Consider the following 19,345-nt stretch of genomic DNA (forward strand, 5'->3'; position numbering starts at 1 on the left):
ATAAGCTGTAATGCACCTGACAAACTAGATATGTGCTTTACAGAGAAAGCCGAGAAGGTTGAGCCGAAGCAGAGGGCTTGAATGCAGGGTCCCTTCCGTGCATACACAAGTAAAAGCACCCATTTTCCCCATTATTTTCCCCCAATTCGTCTACTAAACGGTAGGGTAGGAAAAATCCCTCGACCTACCACAAACCTTAGGAGAACGTGCACTTAAATTGTCTGGGCATTGCTTAACCCGATTAAAACAAGCACGAAAGCGTTACATTTCATCCATTTTCAGTCTTCTCTTCATTACCATGGTTACCATGACAATTCTTAGGGTTTTCACTGCATTTCATCCTAGTTAAAGTTTTGCCTTTATTTAAATTTTTGGCGCAAAAGTACGCAGCGTAGTTTACTTTTCTATACACACTGGAAGTACGCACCTGTAAAGTAGTTTGAGTTCACGACTAAATGTACTTCAAGGAGGCAGATAACGGAGAGATAAAAAGTAGCCGTCAAATAATTTGACAAATGAAGGCACTAAATCAAGTGACTTTCTTCTTCACCCTTACGAAATATTATGCCCACTTTTTTTCCTCTCATCCCTCAATATCACTAAAAATGTCAAGTCTTCCCGACTCCCCTGGCCACTCGGCTTAGAGATCGGTGGCTTTTAAGGGTCTGTGAAAGAGTAACTGTCCTGGTGCTAGAACGACATCTATGCCTAGGAAACGGTATACTGTCGTCCAACCGCGTGACTTGTGTGCCCTGGAGGTCCACACAATTGTACAAAGGTGAAGGAAAAGGAGACGGTGCCGCTGTAGCACATGGAGAAAAACCCAAAGTGCTTCTTTTATGAGACGCCTCCGACAACTTGATGCAAAATTGACTAGTTTTAAGGCATTTGTTGCTTTTAGACCTAAAAAGTGACGGTCATGCCGCTACATATTTTCACTTCAATTGAGGCTAACACGCGAAGGATTGCTAAAGCGAATTGGGGAGGCAGACACTAATCGAGGAATTTCATGCCTTGGTTAACCCCATTTTTTACACCGTTTGTGGATGTTTAACACAAGTTGCTATCTCTAATTAACAACAAAATGTCAAGGCGCCTTCATTCCTCACACACACATACACACGCATACCCCATACAGAAATAACTTTGCTGATTTTTGTCTACTGCCTCCGATTCCAGATCCGTGGATGGGGAAGATGGGTAAGAGAAAGACGTCATTTGATGCGATAATGTAGAAATGTACAAACAATTAAGGCTTTTTAAGAGCGGAAATGAAGGCGACATCAAAGGTGGCCTCTTCACCCCTCTTCCTCCTGCGTTGGGAATTTAAGCGTTGTCCGCGGTACAAAGTTGATGCAACCTGACTGCTTACCACCTAAAATGGCTCTTCAGGAATGTATACACTATATATTAAAGCTATTGCGCTGCATTTTCCAAAGCAAACCACAGGTATTTTTAACCGAAAAAAGTACTTAAAAGACACTGGAGTTTACTGAAGAGATGACTTTTTATGCATGGTCAAACAGGATTTAAGACAATTCTTTCTTAGAGACTTGGCAAACGCTGAAAATCTTTAAAAGATTGTGATGCAAGTATTCCGCACTCATCGATAAGGAAATAATTGACCTCAGGACTGGTCTAGATTTCTTCCTTTTCTCGTTAGAAAAGGTCCAGTCTTCTCGCAAACTTATCCGTAAAACTTAAGGCTGCTTTAAAAAAAAAATAAATTTGACTTCATTTGGTTATATCACACATGGGATCTACGTAAACAACTTTTGATTTCCTGGTCAAACGTAAGAAGAATAAAAGTGACCAAGGAAACGGGGTGCATGACTAGATAGGAAAAAGAAGGGACTTACTTAAGGTTAATAAAATTTGAAGTTAAATTAAAAGGTAACTTTTTGTAAACTTGTGCATTTAAAGTGGTGTAATTTCTTGCCTATTATCAGACTAAAATATTGAATTGTAAACTTATCTGAAGATTAGATATCAAGCTGGCTTAAGCTATGAATTTCGTCAAGAATGCGACGAATTTATCAAACTTTAAGCCTTAATTCAGTATATTTCACACGTTAAGCAAAAATTTGTGAGCAGATTTGCAATCCATGTTATTAATATGCCTTTTTATGATCAAATCCTTGCTGTCAGTAGTCAAAATACGTCAGAATATTATTCTCTCTTGGTGTATTGTATCTAGCCAGCTGCGTTTACGATGCGACCTACCGCAGAGAAAAAAAAGCGGGTTTAAGTTTGCCCACTTTTTTCTTCTTATGCTACCTACTTTGGTGGTAGGATGGCGTAACTTCAATGAGGCGTTTTAGCGCGTTTAAAAGACCTAATAATTTTCACATAAAGATACTCTCTCTATGTAACCTGAAAGTAACACATATTACTAACTTTTCCGCGCATGAATTGGTAACCACATGGATTAAGGCAATCTCGCTTTCGCTTTTGACAAGTATGTTTCTTCCATGACAGTTCCAGCTGGAGCCGCATGCGATTTTGTCCAGGCAGCATTTGGCTTTCTGCTAATTTATTCACTCAATCACTGTATTTTTTGTACGACAGTCCATACCTTTTCGACATGTGCGTGGGCTGGTTAGACACAAAACTACAGTAGTTTGGGTGCGAATACGAATTTTTATAAAAAAGTTTAGCTCCTCTAGCTAGGCATTATGATAAAGCAAAAGATGTATTATTAGCACATGAGGGAACTGAGGGCTGCTTAATATGCGACTAAAAGATGAATGAAGGGTCACCGTCATTTAGGTGAACGTAGTGAAACATGCCAACTCAGCGATGTCATATGGCGTTCAAAGAGTTCATTATTGACAGTTATGACGAACTTAAGATTTAGTCTAAAGGTCTCTTCGGATCCAAGGCTACCTTCCGTTAGGCTTGATCAGTCGGTAAAGTTGAGATAGTAGTCCATCTGGATCAGGTTTTGCTTCGAGTCACAGGAGACACACATGAACGCAATGCTAACCAGAAACCCCATCTTTCAAGTTTTCAGTCGTCCCTCTTCAAGAGATTCCTCACTATACCTCTCTGAGCTCTAGTTCTGATGAAATAGTTGTTTGTTAGCTTGCACTCTAATCCACTACCCAGATTGACACACATGTCAACACATGATTGCAGAAGCTCCTGTTCACAGAAGGCGCTGTGTGAACAACCGCAAGTGATTTTTTTGCATGGAAGATTCCTGTTCTTGCACACAGTTAGAGCAAATGCAAAAAAATTCATTTTTTTCTTTTGTAGTATATTTCTTGGAAATAGAAATTATTAAAGACAAAACATCCTCCTATCGAAAAAGGTCACTATCAACCCTAAAGTACTTTACATTTGAGGAAATCGATTAGTCTTTAGTGCTTTTTCTTTTCTACCTTTTTTAGTTGAGAAAGTATTTTTTATGAATAAGCATGCAGTGACCTTGAGAATTGTCCAGCTCCTCCATTGGTGCAGTCGTAGTGTTTACCCTAAACAGGTTTTAAATTCTGGGGGCGGCCGAGATGTAAATTTAAACAAACTTTTGCGGTCTATCATTACACAAAGAACAAATAATGCACACTTATATTTGGAGCCTAAAAAGTAATTACTCAGAAGAGGGTAGTAGACCATAGGATAGTCTGTCAAACTGCTCATTCTTGTGAGCAAATCACAATATTAGTGATCCCTTATGAAGGAGTGACATCTACATCCAGACCTCTTTTTAGTCGCATCCCAACTTTGGTGTTGGCAGTCGAATCGCCTAATATGAAAAAGCTCGATATTTGTGACCTCTTATTTGCCTCCATTTAGCAGTTCTCCCCAGTCTGTCGCCCTTTGTACCAAGTTTAATTGTTGTTTGGGCCTAACAAAAGAGACTTGAGGTAAACAGAAAGGCAGGATTGAATTGTTTAAGGTGGTTTGTGATAGCGAAACCTTTTCTCCTAGGAATGGTATGCATTTGCTTAGTTCACTAAATGTGGTTGGATTATGGGAGGGAGAGACCTCCTCTGGGGAAGAATTTGTGAAGAAGTAGATTGACTTGTCAAAGTTAATCTTTGACATTACCCGTTTTGAGTAACAAACCGAGACGTTGACAGTATAACACATTGCCATCTTACCTGTCACTTCTTTAATGTGCATTTTAAGCATAAAATTGACTGACCGTGACAGATTTGTAACGTGACAAGAAGTGACGCCTGAAATGTCAGTTGAATAAGCGTACCATTGGTTGGCCCTAGACGATGTACCACTCCGCTACCTACCGCATAGTTCTAAGGCACGCATCACTTCATCCAAGGTAAGCTACACCTTTTTTGCCCCTCTGTGTGTGTGATACACTACAGGCGCGACTATTACAGCTGGAATCTATCTTTATCCTCCACAGATCTTGATTGTGGTGGAGGAGAGAAGGGAAATAAATCCTGCCATCGAAACATCCACACCAAGAAAAGAAGTCTCAGTCTTACCGCGATACGATGCAAGACCCCGTATCGTTCACCATCAAAATTGCCTAGAAGAGAGTAAACGGGTGCGGCCTCAGCTATCCCCTCCTCTCCTATGATTACCACCTTTTTCTTCCCATTAGACAATCACATGTGACAGTGAATGGGCATGTTTAATGTACTGCGTGTTTCCCTCCATTTAAGGGCGACTAAATTGAACTCCCTTACACACAGACTCCAGCTCCGGCCATTTATTTACTTCTTTATTAGATCTGGTTGTGTGCCAAAACGCCTGACATTTTACCTCTCCACTATTCCCCTCTAATTGCTTCACCCTTAACGGCAGATTTCAGTGTCTAGCAGTCAAAATAGGGTAATAGAGGGCACTAGAAAATGCCTCCACAGTGAGATGAGATTGGTGTGGCTATCAAGTTTTTTTCCTTTCTGCCGCTTCAACCCAATTTCTAATGCCAGGTTATTCAGCATACATTTTATGGTTCATTGTATGTTTCTGAAGCGGTCTATTCCACACCTAGACAGTGAAGATGACAAGCAAAGGGCATTAACCATGGTTCTTACTATAAATAAATAAACAAAATGATCGTCAGGTTTTGTCACACATGTCTGCGTGTGTACGTTTACAGTCCATGCTTGCGTAGTCTGGCGCAATGCTATCTTTTTTAGCCTTCAGTCTGACGGAATAGTGGAATCTATGCACCTCATCAATTATCCTTTCCACTTTCTAAAGAAGTAGATCTCCCTGCGCTCAGGTCACACCTGGACTGTGGGAAGAAAAATCTCAAAAAGCAGAACATAAAAATGGGTGATGCTTCATGTACCGTGGGCGAAGAAGGTGGAAAAGTGCGTTGATGAAGTCTCGCCTGAGCCACTGTATGCCTCAGCTCCAACAAGTCCTTTGAGTGGTGCAAATATTTTACAGACATCCATAAGACAACTTCCATTCTTAGTTATTTGCAGTCATTCAGGATCACTTCAACGCCTAACCAATGGCGGGGATTGGAACTCCGCAGTCCCGGTTTCGCACGAACACTATTCCATATTTCTCTATTTACTAAAACCTCTTTAAAAACAAATTTGTCAAATTAAAAGTAATTAATTTGCAGAAGTCATTGAAAATAATCACCAGTTATTTCAAAATTAGAAAAAGGAGGAGGAAGGAATTTGCATATTCTTTACAACACACTTGATATCCATACTGTCCCTCCTGTGAGGAATCACTTCATTATGCATAAGCATAAGTGGCGTCACTTGTCACGTGTAATGGGAAAGTGTGTACCATCTGCCATTGCTCTTCCAGTGATTACTACCAGACTGGTGGCGGAGCTTGTCAAATGTGCCTTCCTGCTCCCTCTTCCCACCATTTGCCCCTCTCCTCTCCTTTTGCATTTTCATCCCGATTTGACCAGCCTGACGGCTGTAATTTGGGCTGGTCTGCTACACACAACGGATTCAATTCGCTTCCAAAGTCACAGACTACTGTCGGATACCTTCTGGTAGACCAGAGTAACCAGTATGTAAGGCCGTTAAACCAAATGTGCCTCCTGTTTTAGGGTGCCCCTCCATTTCGTAGTAAGGGGCGCAAAGGGAATGGCACAACAAATAGAGGTTATAACCCAATTATTAATATTTGTGAGTTATTTTCTGAAATTTGTCAACCTTTTTCACTTACGCCGTTAAAACAAACTCCCACGCATTATGGGGTCATTGATTGACCAACTGTGCTGTGCTGAGAAAGTTGGAGCGTAGAAGCAACACGCCAGCGGGTATTACCAACCACCTCACGCTTTCAAGGCGCGCCTCACTTTCTCTCCACAATTCTCTATTTTTATGTGCTTGTGTGTGGGTGGTGGACTGCAGGAGGAGTTACTCACCATGAGCTGTTCACTTGACAAAGACCTAACAGCAGTCAGGGATGACAGTCACTAGGCTTTTTACTCGAAGGTGTACAAATAATCACAGAAAGGTAGGGAGAAAGTTAGGGGACTAGGCTGAATTAATAAGTAGCTTTTAAACTTTATTTTGGTAATTTATATGTAGGCTTTAAAGCAAGTTTAAACAAGAATACAATTCAAAATAATACACCTTAGATGCAACAAAGAATGAGAGAAAAGCATAATTCAGTAGATAAAGTGGAGAATTCAGTAGTTTATTCTGACAGGTGAAGAGGAGAATCTACTGTTCCTCCGAATGAATACCATTCCCTCGTGGATGCCAGAGCCAACGTCAGCCAATTAGGAAGCAGCGCTACGATCAAAAATAACCTCTCCTCCTCATCCTGCCGTTGGTGTGCCTAATATTCATGCCTATCTATATTGTTTGCGCCGTGTGTTTAGGTAAAGGTGGATAGGGAGTCGGAGGCGCGGGCGGAGGCGCAGGCAGAGGCGGAGGCGGAAGTGGAGGAGGGGAAGCAGGGACAAGAGATCATGCGAGAACACCAATGATCTAACATTATTGCGAGACGTATTTGGAAAGACAGTTTTGCCACTGGGAAAGCAGTCATGTGTGAAAGCGTCCCGATTGTGATTTATGGTCCGTGTGGCCCGCGATGCCGTGCTGTTGCACAATCTGACGGGGGAAATTTCCCTGACCTCAATGTAGGCGAAAGAAATTACGCGCAGCTGTGGAGAAACACATGACCTTGAAGTAGGAAACAGGTTCCACCAATAATGTTTGCTCATTTAACGTGGAGAGAATATTTTAAAAAACCTGTTTAATCAGTTTTGATTTTTGATATTTCGGCAGATGTCATGAACATTGTTCTACCATGAGGATGTAGATAGAATGTCAAGTTTCATTTGTGGTAGCTTCTTCATATTCCTACCCCTTGGAATAGTTTACCGCTCTGCATTTATTCATTCATCCATCCAGCTGTCTACTGATTTGACCCACAGGTATAATAACCACTACCTAAGAGATAAAATAGACTTCCCAATTATTTGACTAGACGTCTTTATCCCACTTAATTACATTTATTAACTGGGAATTTCAATGAATTTTAGGGGGGAAAGTACTGCTTGCAATCAACTCTCTATCTCAGGGGCATTTTTTACCTTAACTTAAGGCCTCGGATGTAAGGTGATGATCATTTTCCTCAGCTAACGTACGGTTTGCTTGCTTATCCATAAAAAATCCACTATCCTTCTCCAGAGCCGCGACACCACACGGCGGCACGTTTTCCCTTTCCTTTTGTTACACTGAGCAAGCGCAAAACAACTGGAAAAGAAAAGTTTTGTGGTTCGCTAAGAAAATGCATTGCTCTTTATAAAGGGAGAAAATTTGGGTGTTAAGTCTACTTTACAAAGTCATTTTTTGCTTTACTGAACAACAAGATGCCTCCTGTCGCCACATTTACACCGCAGTTTTGAAGTCCTAACTGAATGCTCCATTTTTTGTGATTAACTGGTGTGGATAAAAGGTACTACTCATTTTGTGGGATGAGTAGCATCTCATACATCCTAAACTGTAGCAAGAGATCTTCCCAGAGATATATGTTGTGCTGTATGCTGTAAATATGACCTTCTTTCCATGCGCTTACCAACTGTTGCTGCTTGTATTCCAAGTTGATTATCTGTTCACCAAAGAGGTGTACCGCTTGGGAAGAGATGGGCATCGCCCTTAAATGTTTTGAAATGCTTCATCGCTAATGAGTAAACTAATCCATCTTTCGGCTTTCGTTTCATTCTCCCCCCACTTTTTTTCTACAACCCACCCTCTACTTACTCCTTTCACCACTCTACACACGCACGCATCCACAGGAAGCTGCTCAATATAGCGAAGTTGAAATTGCCAGGATTACCTTGTTAAACACACCAAAGTATATTTATGCCTTTCTAGTGCATGCATATAAACTCTTGTGTATATTCCAAAAGATTCCACACCTGCCAAGAGGTCATTTCAACCAGTTCCTCACTAAACTGCATTACCTTCTTCACGCACCCAAGGTATTTTCTTTATTCCGATACTTAGTGGAGAAAATTTTCTGAACTTTGGAAGGTAACTAAGCAGATTTTACAGTTATTAAGTCCTACCCTAAATCCCATGCCTATTATTTTACAGTTCTTCTTTTTTAAGTTTTTTTCTCATAAAATTGGAAAAGACTTTGAAACATGAGCTTTGAGGGAGAGAAGGAGAAGGAGGAGGAAGAAGTTTCTTTGAAGTAAAACTGCTTTAATTTTTTATGAATCTGGGTCTTTTCTTTTCTCCCCTTCGAGTATACGTGAAGAATTTGAATCCGCAGTCCGACGGTGAAGAAAATGGACAGCCAAGTAGAAGTGACTGCGTTATAAAGGCCTTGGTGCTCCAAATTATGCAGATCATCGAGGCTTCGTTCGGTGAACATCCACCTTCAACAAAAGGAAGTGTCAATGCACAGTTCCCGCCCCCCATGTCTAGCTCTCTTTGTCTGCTTATGAGCTTTCCCCTCCCTGTTACCTTTGGCAAGTCATCTTTGTGGGAAAGGCATTAAAAATCATCCACGACCCGAAAGAAGAGGTTATTTTTTATGGATCCTCACCGAGCTTGAAAGACAGTCATATTTAAGTATCGGCGGTTTCGCTCACCAATTCCGATGGGAGCACACATTGCCTTTGAGTTAATCCACCGCCTGGAAGTAGTACAGAGTGGGCGGTTGGTCTAACAAGAAAAAAGTGTACATACTTAATTCTTATATGAAAGGATGTTTATTTCAAAGAGCTACCACCAGGTAAAACATAGGGGATAGCTCCGCTAGGCATTTTTTTCTCCCTACAAGCCTAGTCAATAGTTCCCTTACTAAGAATGCAATTTTTGCGAACATTCCTGAGGAATCGGCAATGGGTCACTTGGTTTCTGGTGTCATGCCATTTCCCTAATGATAGCATTGCAGAATACGAGGTTAAAGCGGTTAACAAATTCGGAAGGTCCTCCAATGCCACAACGCTATGTCTACAACCTACTCGTCTTCTTTTCATTCTTGATATAGTACTTACACAGCAAAGTCGTGATTTCTTCTCGTTCTTCTTCTTCCTCTTTAGTTTCGGAATCATTACAGTTCCGCCAACTCTCCAAAGTGAGGCGATTGGAGAGCCCGCTAAGCATGATTAATACATTTCCGGATAGAATGCAGGTAAAATTTAGTCGACTAAAAACTTAAAGGTGACCTTCTTTCATTTATTTGCTCTTTTTCCTTCGATATTCTATCCTTACTTCCTGCGAATGGTAAAGTGTCTGTAGAAAAGAGATGACCTTGTTTACCTACTTCTCACAAGGTGCGAGATCTAACTTATTGTGGGATTTTTCAGAAGGAAAAAAGAGCAGCAACTACTAAAGGAGACCTTTTGTTGTACCTCCTTCACCCTATAACCAGGTCGTTTGTTTCTTGTGGATTATGGCAAAACGAGGGTTATAACTGTGCATCATAAAATGCGTGAATTACAGTGAAGCCATTAAAGGGGGCGGACACGCCTAAGCTTTAAAATGATAAAGTCAGTGCTTGCGATTCCCACCAGTTGACAACAAAGACTCACCTGTGTTTTAAGGGAGAAAAAGGCGGTCAATGATAACCCAGTGGTACAAATTTGAAGTGTTGCAAGATGTGGAGTTAACGGACTGCACGGTCGCTTTGATGTTCTGGGATTCAAGGTCACCCCTCGGGATTGTGACCTCCATCACATTTGTTGGAGTTTGTGCTCAGGCAGAAGGGTGAAAAATCCACTAAGAGTATTTGACTTTGCAGAATTTCTAACAATCCATGACACTTAAATGGAAAATTAGATACCAGAAAAAGTAAATTAAAAGTTGATATTTATTTGTGCCGATGACTCAGTTAAACGCTTGGATAATGTTGAAATGATAGAAGGTAGAAGAAGGGAGGATATTAAAATCATATAATAGATTTGAGGTCTTATTTTGTCCTTTCAACTTAAAAAAGTACCAGAAAAAGGGAAATTAAAAGGAGCAATTTCTGTTTTCAGGCACATCTTCCCCAATTCACAAAAGTAGTGGTAAGAGAAGGGAATCGGGTATTAAGAGCATATACATCGGTCAGAGGGCATTCAAAACCATTTTTTTATTCCTCTTCTTTTTTTCGTTTTTATATGGCTAAAAGGCAGGACAATCAGGGGGGGGGGGTTTGGAGACTCCCCTTAAAACCGGTCATATCCCACGAACCGACAGGTGATGTCTTCAATCCCTTCACTGCTCCATGATTTCATCAACAGGCTGTGTTCGTCGCCGCCTTACCCCTCTTTCATAAATGCTTGATGGAAGGCAGCCGAGCCGTTGAGATAGAAGATGGGCACAACTTCCGCCCTACAAAAAATGCCCCACCTGTAAAAGTAAACAATCTAGCTGTGACCACCGTCCTGCTATTCTGTGTGACCTGTGAATGCCAAACCTTAAGGTGAGGCATTGTCTCCCTACCATCTATCTCACAGGTATATTCAGTGGTGCCATGGGGTTTGTGGGTCCTCTATTCAACCAATTAGCTAACCAATTCCGGAGGCAAATGTTGAGGCATCAGAAAAAATATTCGTAGGAAACACTTCCGTTGTCAGTTCACCATCATCACAAATAAAAAATCGTTTCCTGAAGTGGGATTTATGCGTACCCCAGAAGTGTAAAATAAGTAGTGAGAAGATCCTTTATGGTTAGTTAACGATATGGGCATTTGTTTAGCTGTGAAAGCATCTGCAATCTCAGAAGACGATTCTCTGGAAGTCGCCTTTTATTTTATCGAATTCCCGAACTTTCAAGGAGGTCCCTCTAGACTGGGGCATGCGCCTAATTCCCCCCTGATCGACTTGTATCCCGGTGGTCATGCACCATTAAACCCTTTTGGGTATTAAGGTCAGGTGAGGGAGGATAGATAGACAGCAATACAACCATTCTCTCTAAGTGGCCTCGATAGCCATCCAGCAGTCACGTATACACCAGCAGTTCTCGCAGTATTCTCTAGTTGACAACTTGATGGCACTCAAGCTTACAAACATACCCGTAAATGTATGAGCTCATGCTTTCATAGAATTTAAGATTGAAGAACTTAAGTAGAAGTTGGTAATGGAAGTAAACTTTACAAAACTTGTGTTTACGTGGGTGTGAGAAATTTCCCACGAAATCTATGATTAATTTTAAACGTGATGCTTGATCAACTAAAATGAGGTATTATCAAAAGAAGGCGTGAATCCCTCGTTCCACTTCTAGTTGGGAGTCTTCGGAAGAGCAAGAAATTGATTTACCGGAAGAGATAAAATGATACGTAGCTACTTAATTGAGAATTAAGTAGGAGGGAGGAAAGTGGCCAATAATACTCATGCTAGGGTTTGGTGAAGCCATGTTAAACCATTGACGAAGTGGATGTGAGGCTACAATCAACCCAACGACCCGAAAAACAGAAAGCTTGTGATCGGCCTTTGCAGATGGCTACAGATGAGGTCAGAATCACCATTGAAGAAAATATAAGGCTTTGGAGCAGGAGACATGAGCAGAGCCCGGGTGTCACTGGCATTATGCACCACATCTTTCTTCTTGTTTTGCATAGGCTGACGTGAAAATAAATAAAAATAGATGCAATAAAATGCGGGAGGAGATACAATGATCGCACGATGTGTTATGGGTAGCACTTTGGAGTGAAATTCGTCTCTCAAGGGGAACATTCAAGAGCCCTCAAACAAGAGCGATGATACATTTGACCTGCATCATTACCCATTTTGAGTGGAAACCTCGTTCAAAGCACACATAAAGAGCTGTCATTGTTCCCCTGATTAATAATATATCTCCAGGTTTCCCTTACACCAGAAGAGGGACTAAATGACATGCACTTCAAAAAGCTCCTCAGCATAATTCTACCCGACCGCCTCCAAAAAACCATTGAAAGTTGCCAGACATCGATGATGAAAGTGAAACTTTTCAAAGAGATTAATCTGTCGCAAAAAATTCTTTACGTTATCTCCATCTTTCTGCCCTTTCTGACTATTCCAGTAGGCGTAATAAGCAAAGCCAAAACTAGCTTGTGTTCCTCACCTTGCCTGTGCTGAGTTAGCCTAAACTGTCTGACCGTGACCATCACATACAATACACACGTCACACCACACCAATGCCGGGTTTGTGTGTGTGTGAATGCATGTGAATCGGTGCGCGTTTCACATAAAATTGCCACGAGATGCACCACACCTGCACCGTTTCCGTTCAGCAAGAGGCTTAGAGCCTGTAAAATAAAATCTGCCGTCACATCATTTACGACATCATGCCTCCGAGCCATAGATAAGTTGACGGCTCTAATCTCGCCTACGTCAAATTAAGTGCTTTTTTGTCTTGTAACAATTTGAACACTTTCTTTAGAATTAATCACATAAGTGAACCAGATTAATGAAATTCTCACTTTTTGGCAAAACAAATCAAAGTGCATTTGTTTACTTGATAAAAGTTGAGGCCGTTTTTCGTCATTACAAAATTCTTAATAAAGCTCACTTTTATTTCTACTTTTAAAGAATATTTCAATGAACGAGAGGAATGTGTAAGCATTGCTTCCGATTCCATCACGGAGAATAACATTTTGAGTGGGTATCCTAGAGCAGAAAAATTTCTTTCGTAGGTGAATTAATTAAAACAACTTTGTAAGTTTGTAGGCAATAAAGGGGAAAAATAAAGGAAGCAGAATATCAGTGCAACACGCTTAAAGTAAACTGAAGTAAGATTAGGGAATATCTGCAGACAAGTTTTTGACACATTTTAGGGGTATTTCCCCTTTATTATTTTATACATCCCTTTTGTTTAGACGGATAAGTGAACATATTCGCATTTAACAAGAATGTTTAAAAAAGTCCTTTTTTAAAGATATATCATTAACAGTATTCCCCGCGGAATTTATGTCAGAAGAGAAAACGACATGGCTGATGAACGGTTGCGCCTGTTTATCCACTGGGAACGCAAAGCGAGTTAAAATAAATGTTTTCAGAACTTTCGTCTAATTTGGTTATTTATTTGCGCATCTTTTCACTGGCAAAAGCGCCTATTTATTTACGAGACATTCACTAACTCCGACACTAGTCTCCCACTTGATTGGCTGATCTCTAGTGCGCCACGATTCAAATCGGCGAATGGTTTGTCAGCTCGTATAATCAAACTGTGTGGAAAAACGTGGGTGTTTTCAAAACAAAAACTAACATAGAAAACAACTAAAACCACTGTAAAGGTGGTTTTTAAAATTCCTAAAGAGGCCGAAAGCCATCTTTTTTGTAGTTAATTAAAGTTTGTGGCCGTCAAGAATGCTGCCAATTTTTCCACCTGCGACTAGTTTATTTACTACTCCACCATAATAATTGACTTTCCGACTTTCATCACTCAAAATGATTGCATTTTTTTCTCATGTCAGTGCTTTACGTGCAGCGACTGAATGCAGACTGACACTTCTGATTTTCATTTTGTGCATGGAACAAAAAAAATAGTGTAAATAGCATGCCATTTAAATCAAGTTATCTGAAGTGATCCAACCAATTTCTTAAATGTTAACTCTAGCTGATCAACACTTTTCTTGAGGCCGTTCATTCAGATAAACAAATAAGTTAACTTTGGGCTTTTTTGTTTGCCGCCTGATTTCCCCGCATATTAAGTTTAAATGTAGTGGAACACCACGATTAACTGTTTAATGGTGTTCCAGGCTATTTGTATATACGGATGACAATCAATAGGCTTAGACAAGGAAAATTTGCACTTCAAAGCAGGTGAAATCATCGTGGTCCATTGGACCGCAACAACAGCATCTCGGATTCGCAGTCTCCAAGTTCATTCTGCTCCTCCGTCGAACCCGAGTAAACAATATGTTTAATCGACCTCTCCGAATTCGCATTCGCATGCAAACTGAAATTTTGATGGGAGAGAAATACGAATGTTTCTTACTCTGAATTTACTGGCTTTGATGGAGGGTATAGGGTCCGATTAGTCTATGGAGGTCCAGAACAACCGATCAGGAAGAATGAACATCAGCCTTAGTGAGCCAAAGTCTCCAATTGCCATTAACTTCAATGTGAACGTGGCTACACTGTAGGGCATTACTGGGCAGCGATCATTGTTATCCGAGCTGTTCCGTACAAACGTATGCAGTTTCAGTCTGAGGATGAGATCAGCTTCCGGCTTCATGCTACGCAACAGTCAAGCCAATTGGGCTCATGGAAACACGGTCTACGAGGCCCAATGACACCACATGGGTTGGTGCCTTGTTGTCGACCAGTCAGTCTCGTCCACGCAACTGATAATATATTGCAACAATTCAAAAAACTTAATCAACACACGCAAAGTTATGATCGTTTCCCAGTACAATGGATCAGACCGTCGGAAGTACATCATTATTCAGTTCAATGGATTTTCAGTGCATCCACGGGTTGATGGGGCCTCGAATCTATGCCTCGGAGAATTTATGGGTCTAATTACGTAAACCACTTGACATTCAACCTCCCGCATCTCTGCCAGTGCCCATACTGGCCAGCTGAAGCTACGTGAAAGGCTACAGCTCCGTGTATTCATTAGCAAAACGACTTGTTCAGTCGATTGGGCCTGAAACAGGTACCAAGCAAGACCGTCTGTAATGGGCGCGGAACTTCAAAGAGGCGGCAGCCATCGAAATCGCCTCTTATATGCGCTTCCTATCAAGCTCGCAGGTGGGAGGATCTGCCACGATTCTCCTGCGGATTCTGCTGTGATCACAACCGAAAGGAATGACTACCGGCCGAGTCCCACTGACCGACTGGACCGCTTTAATCGGCTCTGTAAGAAAGCGCCAATGGCCAAGGAGGAAAACTGGGGGCATTTAACACAGTAATTATCTCATGATCACAATCCTGTCCCCGAATGGCGTCTATGCCCTCAACTATTGCATGTGACGCGACCGATGAATCGCTGGTCAGATTTTACTCAAATGTGAAAAGGTCTGTCTCAATTTCAGGAATGGCGAGAGCGGTTGGATGAAGCTTTAGAATTGGCAACCCAAATGGGTTTTTTTTTAATTTTTGCACTTCAGCCAACTACAGACCCCGCTAACTAGCTCCTGAGTGAACCTCCGCCCAACCAAAACGGCCTCAGAGTAGGCGGAAATACAAGACGATTCTGGAAAATATCGTCACTAGCTTGACTTTCTTCCAAAGAACTGTGCTGCGAATGTTTATAATTCTAGGAAGTGTTTCAATTTGGTGGTTTTAGCTATTTCTGGCAAATTACCTCCTCATGCCTAGTTTCCAGACATGCTAAAAATAAGCGCAATTGGTACTTTCACGGCTTTTCTCCTAATAAGGACGAGTTTAGTGCATGCTGATACTCTCTATTATCGCAAAGCCATTCAAAAAGATACAAATACACAAGAGCAGAAGCTACCGACGTGCTCCGTTACTCCAGAAGCACGTGCTATACTCCAGCACATCGCGCTCTGGGAGCACTTTTAGGTGGAACATTTACTTTCGCAATTCCTTCGGATTGACAAAGTAACTTGCCTGTGTTTACACAGCAGAAGCTCATACTAGTGATCAAAATGTTGTTCACTACTTTCACTGGCGAATTTGTTTGCGCTGGCGCTTCAACCCTCGCGGCTTGAAGGTTTGAGCATTCGGCCACATCCATATTCTCGCGCTCATCTGTACACTAATGGACCATCCATTTGCACCGACGCGATCCTACATGTGACTGGGAACCCTACACTAAAAAGGTACGCAGCCAACAAAACTAACGCATAAATAATCGTTCCGGATAAACAGCAGCCTTTTTCCTAGGCATGATGAGCTGCTTTATTGTCAATCCATCATTGTGGAAGTAATATTTCTCATTCCCAGCACACAAAATGACCTGCGAAATGACCAAACAAGCACAATATAATGCTTTACCCTTACAGTCAATAAATAATGTATAAGTAAAAAGAAACTCAATCTAATCTTTATTATCAACGAAGAGGAGTTTATTGATACGGAAACGTCAAGGCCTAGACCGTTGGTCTAACACCGCGGTCGGTTGCGCGGGTAATGAAGGACTCTGTGGATTGTACTTTGGGCCACCGGTGTGGCCTCCGGGCCATGCCAGATGGCTTCCAGTCCATCTGCGCTGGTACTATGACTTCTTAGGGCATCGGTAAAGGTGAACAATTAATTTAAGCTAGCTTTGTTCAGCAAAAGCAAAGGAATCCTAAAAGCTTACCCACAAATTTTGATAAAGACAACAGAAAAGTCCACTTTGTGTTTTTTCCTTATTTCCACCAATACGAATTGAGGTTTTTATTTTAAAGGAAAAGCAAATTTTCACTACCTTTTGAACACATTTACTTGGGTGAAACCGTCACTACGGAAGTGGACGCGCTTTTTAACACAAACAATAGACCAAACTTGGGGGAATTTTAAAATTAGTAGAAAGAAAATAAATTATTTTGCATTTTTTTCTTCTTCACGTTACTGATTGGCTGGCCAGAAGACCAGCGCTCGACTTAAACTGACCAGTGGCCTGCCAGCACTGTCATAAACAAGTGTGTCTGGGTTTTGGAAGAAAAAGTACGTAACCCGTTACTTACTCAACAAGCACACTTTTAAGGTTCAGTTATTCACGATAAAATAGCTGATGTAGGCAATAAACGAGTAACAAATTTGGTTACTCAAAAGTTGTACAAAAATTTGGTGTTGTTCTGTGAATTTTAGAAACGATAGCTTTATTTTCTTCTCATTTAAAGTGACTATGTCTTGCCACATCCACAGCTTAAATGAGATTGGAAAATCTTGTCAGATTTCATGTCCTGAGGTGCTGTTTTTTTCGATTCCACGTCAGTGCTAGATGAGATGAGTGAAGTTTAAATAATTTGCATTAATATCAGTCATTATTTCGCGACTGGTTGAAAAACCTAACCCGAATCTGATAAAGTTTGTTCCAGAAAACTGGTTATATTCAGTTAAGTATCCAGACAACATTTTAAATAATCTCTCTAGCGCCATGAACAACTTTTCGTGATGTCAAAAGTGACTATTTTGGATCGTCGAAATAAACGTAACACCCATCTTTAATAGTTGATTGATCTTGTGGATAGTCGCACTCAAAAATACTTCGTAGGATACTGGTAGTAATAATTTAGCAATATGCTTATTTGACACCAGCAGAAAGGGATTAAATGAGTGAACTCTTTGTGAGCGTCATTGACATCATTTTGCGGAATCCACGCGGCTCTCATTTAACAATAGATCTTATTAAGTCGAAAGCGCACATATTTATTACTAAATACTAATATACGATTTGGCAGTGAGCTTACCATAGCAACCAGCATGGCGCAATCTTATTGGCTACCTTGGCAATAGGCGTGAATGGAATTGTGCTGAGAGGGAGGTAGTGAGGGTGGTGCAGAGGCAGGCAGGCACAAGGGCAAACACAACTCCAGATGTTCTTGCCCCCTGTCATTTTCTCTCTCTTGTGCGTGTGCACCCTTCTGCATTCACCTTCAGCCGTTGCAGCGAATCGGAGTGGGTGCTATCATGCATGAATACGTAGGCGAGTGGTGTATGCGTCATGGATGAGCGAGAGGAGAGAGAGTGACCTTGATTACTCAATTCTACGCTAAATATGTTGCCAGACCTGGTTGCTAAGGCGGTGGTTCTGTTGTGGCAGTGTAAAAACGTTGCAACTTTGACGTCCAACGTAATGACCACAGGGAGATTATGAAACAAATCGGGAAAAATCTGCTTACTGATCTGTAATAAAATTAATATGCATTACTGGTCAACTTGGCTCCAAACGGTTGTCGAAAGAACTTCTAGTTTGAATAAACCGCAATAGGGAGCCAAAAATGCGCTTAAAACTGTCTCAGGTCGAAGTCTTGAATTTGGTGGAGTTTAAATCATGCATTAAAAGTGCTCTTCATTCAGGCTAAACATACCCCGCAAAATGACAAAAAAACTAAAGCCTATTTGCAAACAACGGGTACTCCATCAATGCGAATACCTATGGGTATCACGAAGGCTATAATTCCTTTTTATGCACTTATCGGTGTGCGTTTCGGGGCACAAATGTGTTTGTACACCTTATAAGTATGTTACCCGGTTTTCTCGAGTAAAAGTGCCGTTTGGGTCAGATACTATACATTTTTATCGCAAAAATGCTGATAAATGAGTAGGTTAATCCCAGAGGGTAGAGTTCAAACTGGCTCAAATGTTTGTTGCCACACTTGTCTCTGACCCAAATGTATTCAAACGATGGTTTATAAAAGATGTTCTAATCCAATCTGGAAGTAGCTTAGCCATTTCAGCGTTTTAATTTAGCTTTACTAACATGTTTATTGTTTACAATCCCTGGAAATTTTGTAAGGTTTTGATCAAGGTCAAAAGAAATATTTACAAATACAAAAGAAGAAACCGAACTTACCTGCCTTTTGATTTTCTAGGTCGGTATTTTAAATAGGTATAATTACAACTACTTTAATGTAAAAAGTAAGGAAGCAGCCTGCACGCATTGATTTTCGCCTCCTAATTACATCATACGAAAAGCGTTTTGCCTCCAGGAAGTGCGAGAATGTGCAAACTTGTCAAACAAATGTAACAAGTTTAAAAATTAGATTTGAATAGTAAATTACATCCTACATAGTCGTCGAATGTCCCGTAAAACGGAAGAGTATTTGCTCAAGAACAGTAAGAATTCCTGTGAGCGCATTATTAACTGATTATATTTTGCCTTTATTACGCACAGAGTTGTAGTGGAGTGGCATGTCTCAAATAAGTATCAATTCGTTACAGTTGAAATGTCTTTAAAAGATTAAATTAACGGAACGCTATGTTAGTAAATATATCTGCGATTGTACAGTTTCTTTATGTTCGTTGATCGCCTTCCCACTTGATAGCTTAAACTCGTGCTAATGCCATCTAGTGCAGCACTCATTTTTTTTGTCTCATGAGGGTAAAAATCTGATGGCG

At 40.9% G+C, this 19,345-nt stretch overlaps 1 protein-coding gene across 1 annotated transcript; it reads right to left on the reverse strand. All coding sequences in view use genetic code 11, as the record gives it.

The window, feature by feature from the left end:
* Positions 1-268: 268 nt before the first annotated feature.
* Positions 269-9,475, reverse strand: EGR_07937 (hypothetical protein; the record flags this gene model as incomplete). Its single annotated transcript, XM_024497186.1, has 8 exons — positions 269-427; positions 1,899-1,950; positions 3,119-3,265; positions 3,476-3,581; positions 4,107-4,184; positions 8,375-8,448; positions 8,506-8,600; positions 9,386-9,475. The coding sequence occupies 8 exons, from the start codon at positions 9,473-9,475 to the stop codon at positions 269-271; spliced, it is 801 nt and encodes a 266-aa protein (XP_024348384.1).
* Between the last annotated feature and the right edge of the window lie 9,870 nt (positions 9,476-19,345).

This window comes from Echinococcus granulosus (genome assembly GCF_000524195.1).
Source record: "Echinococcus granulosus chromosome Unknown EG_S00091, whole genome shotgun sequence".
NCBI classification, from domain to species: domain Eukaryota; kingdom Metazoa; phylum Platyhelminthes; class Cestoda; order Cyclophyllidea; family Taeniidae; genus Echinococcus; species Echinococcus granulosus.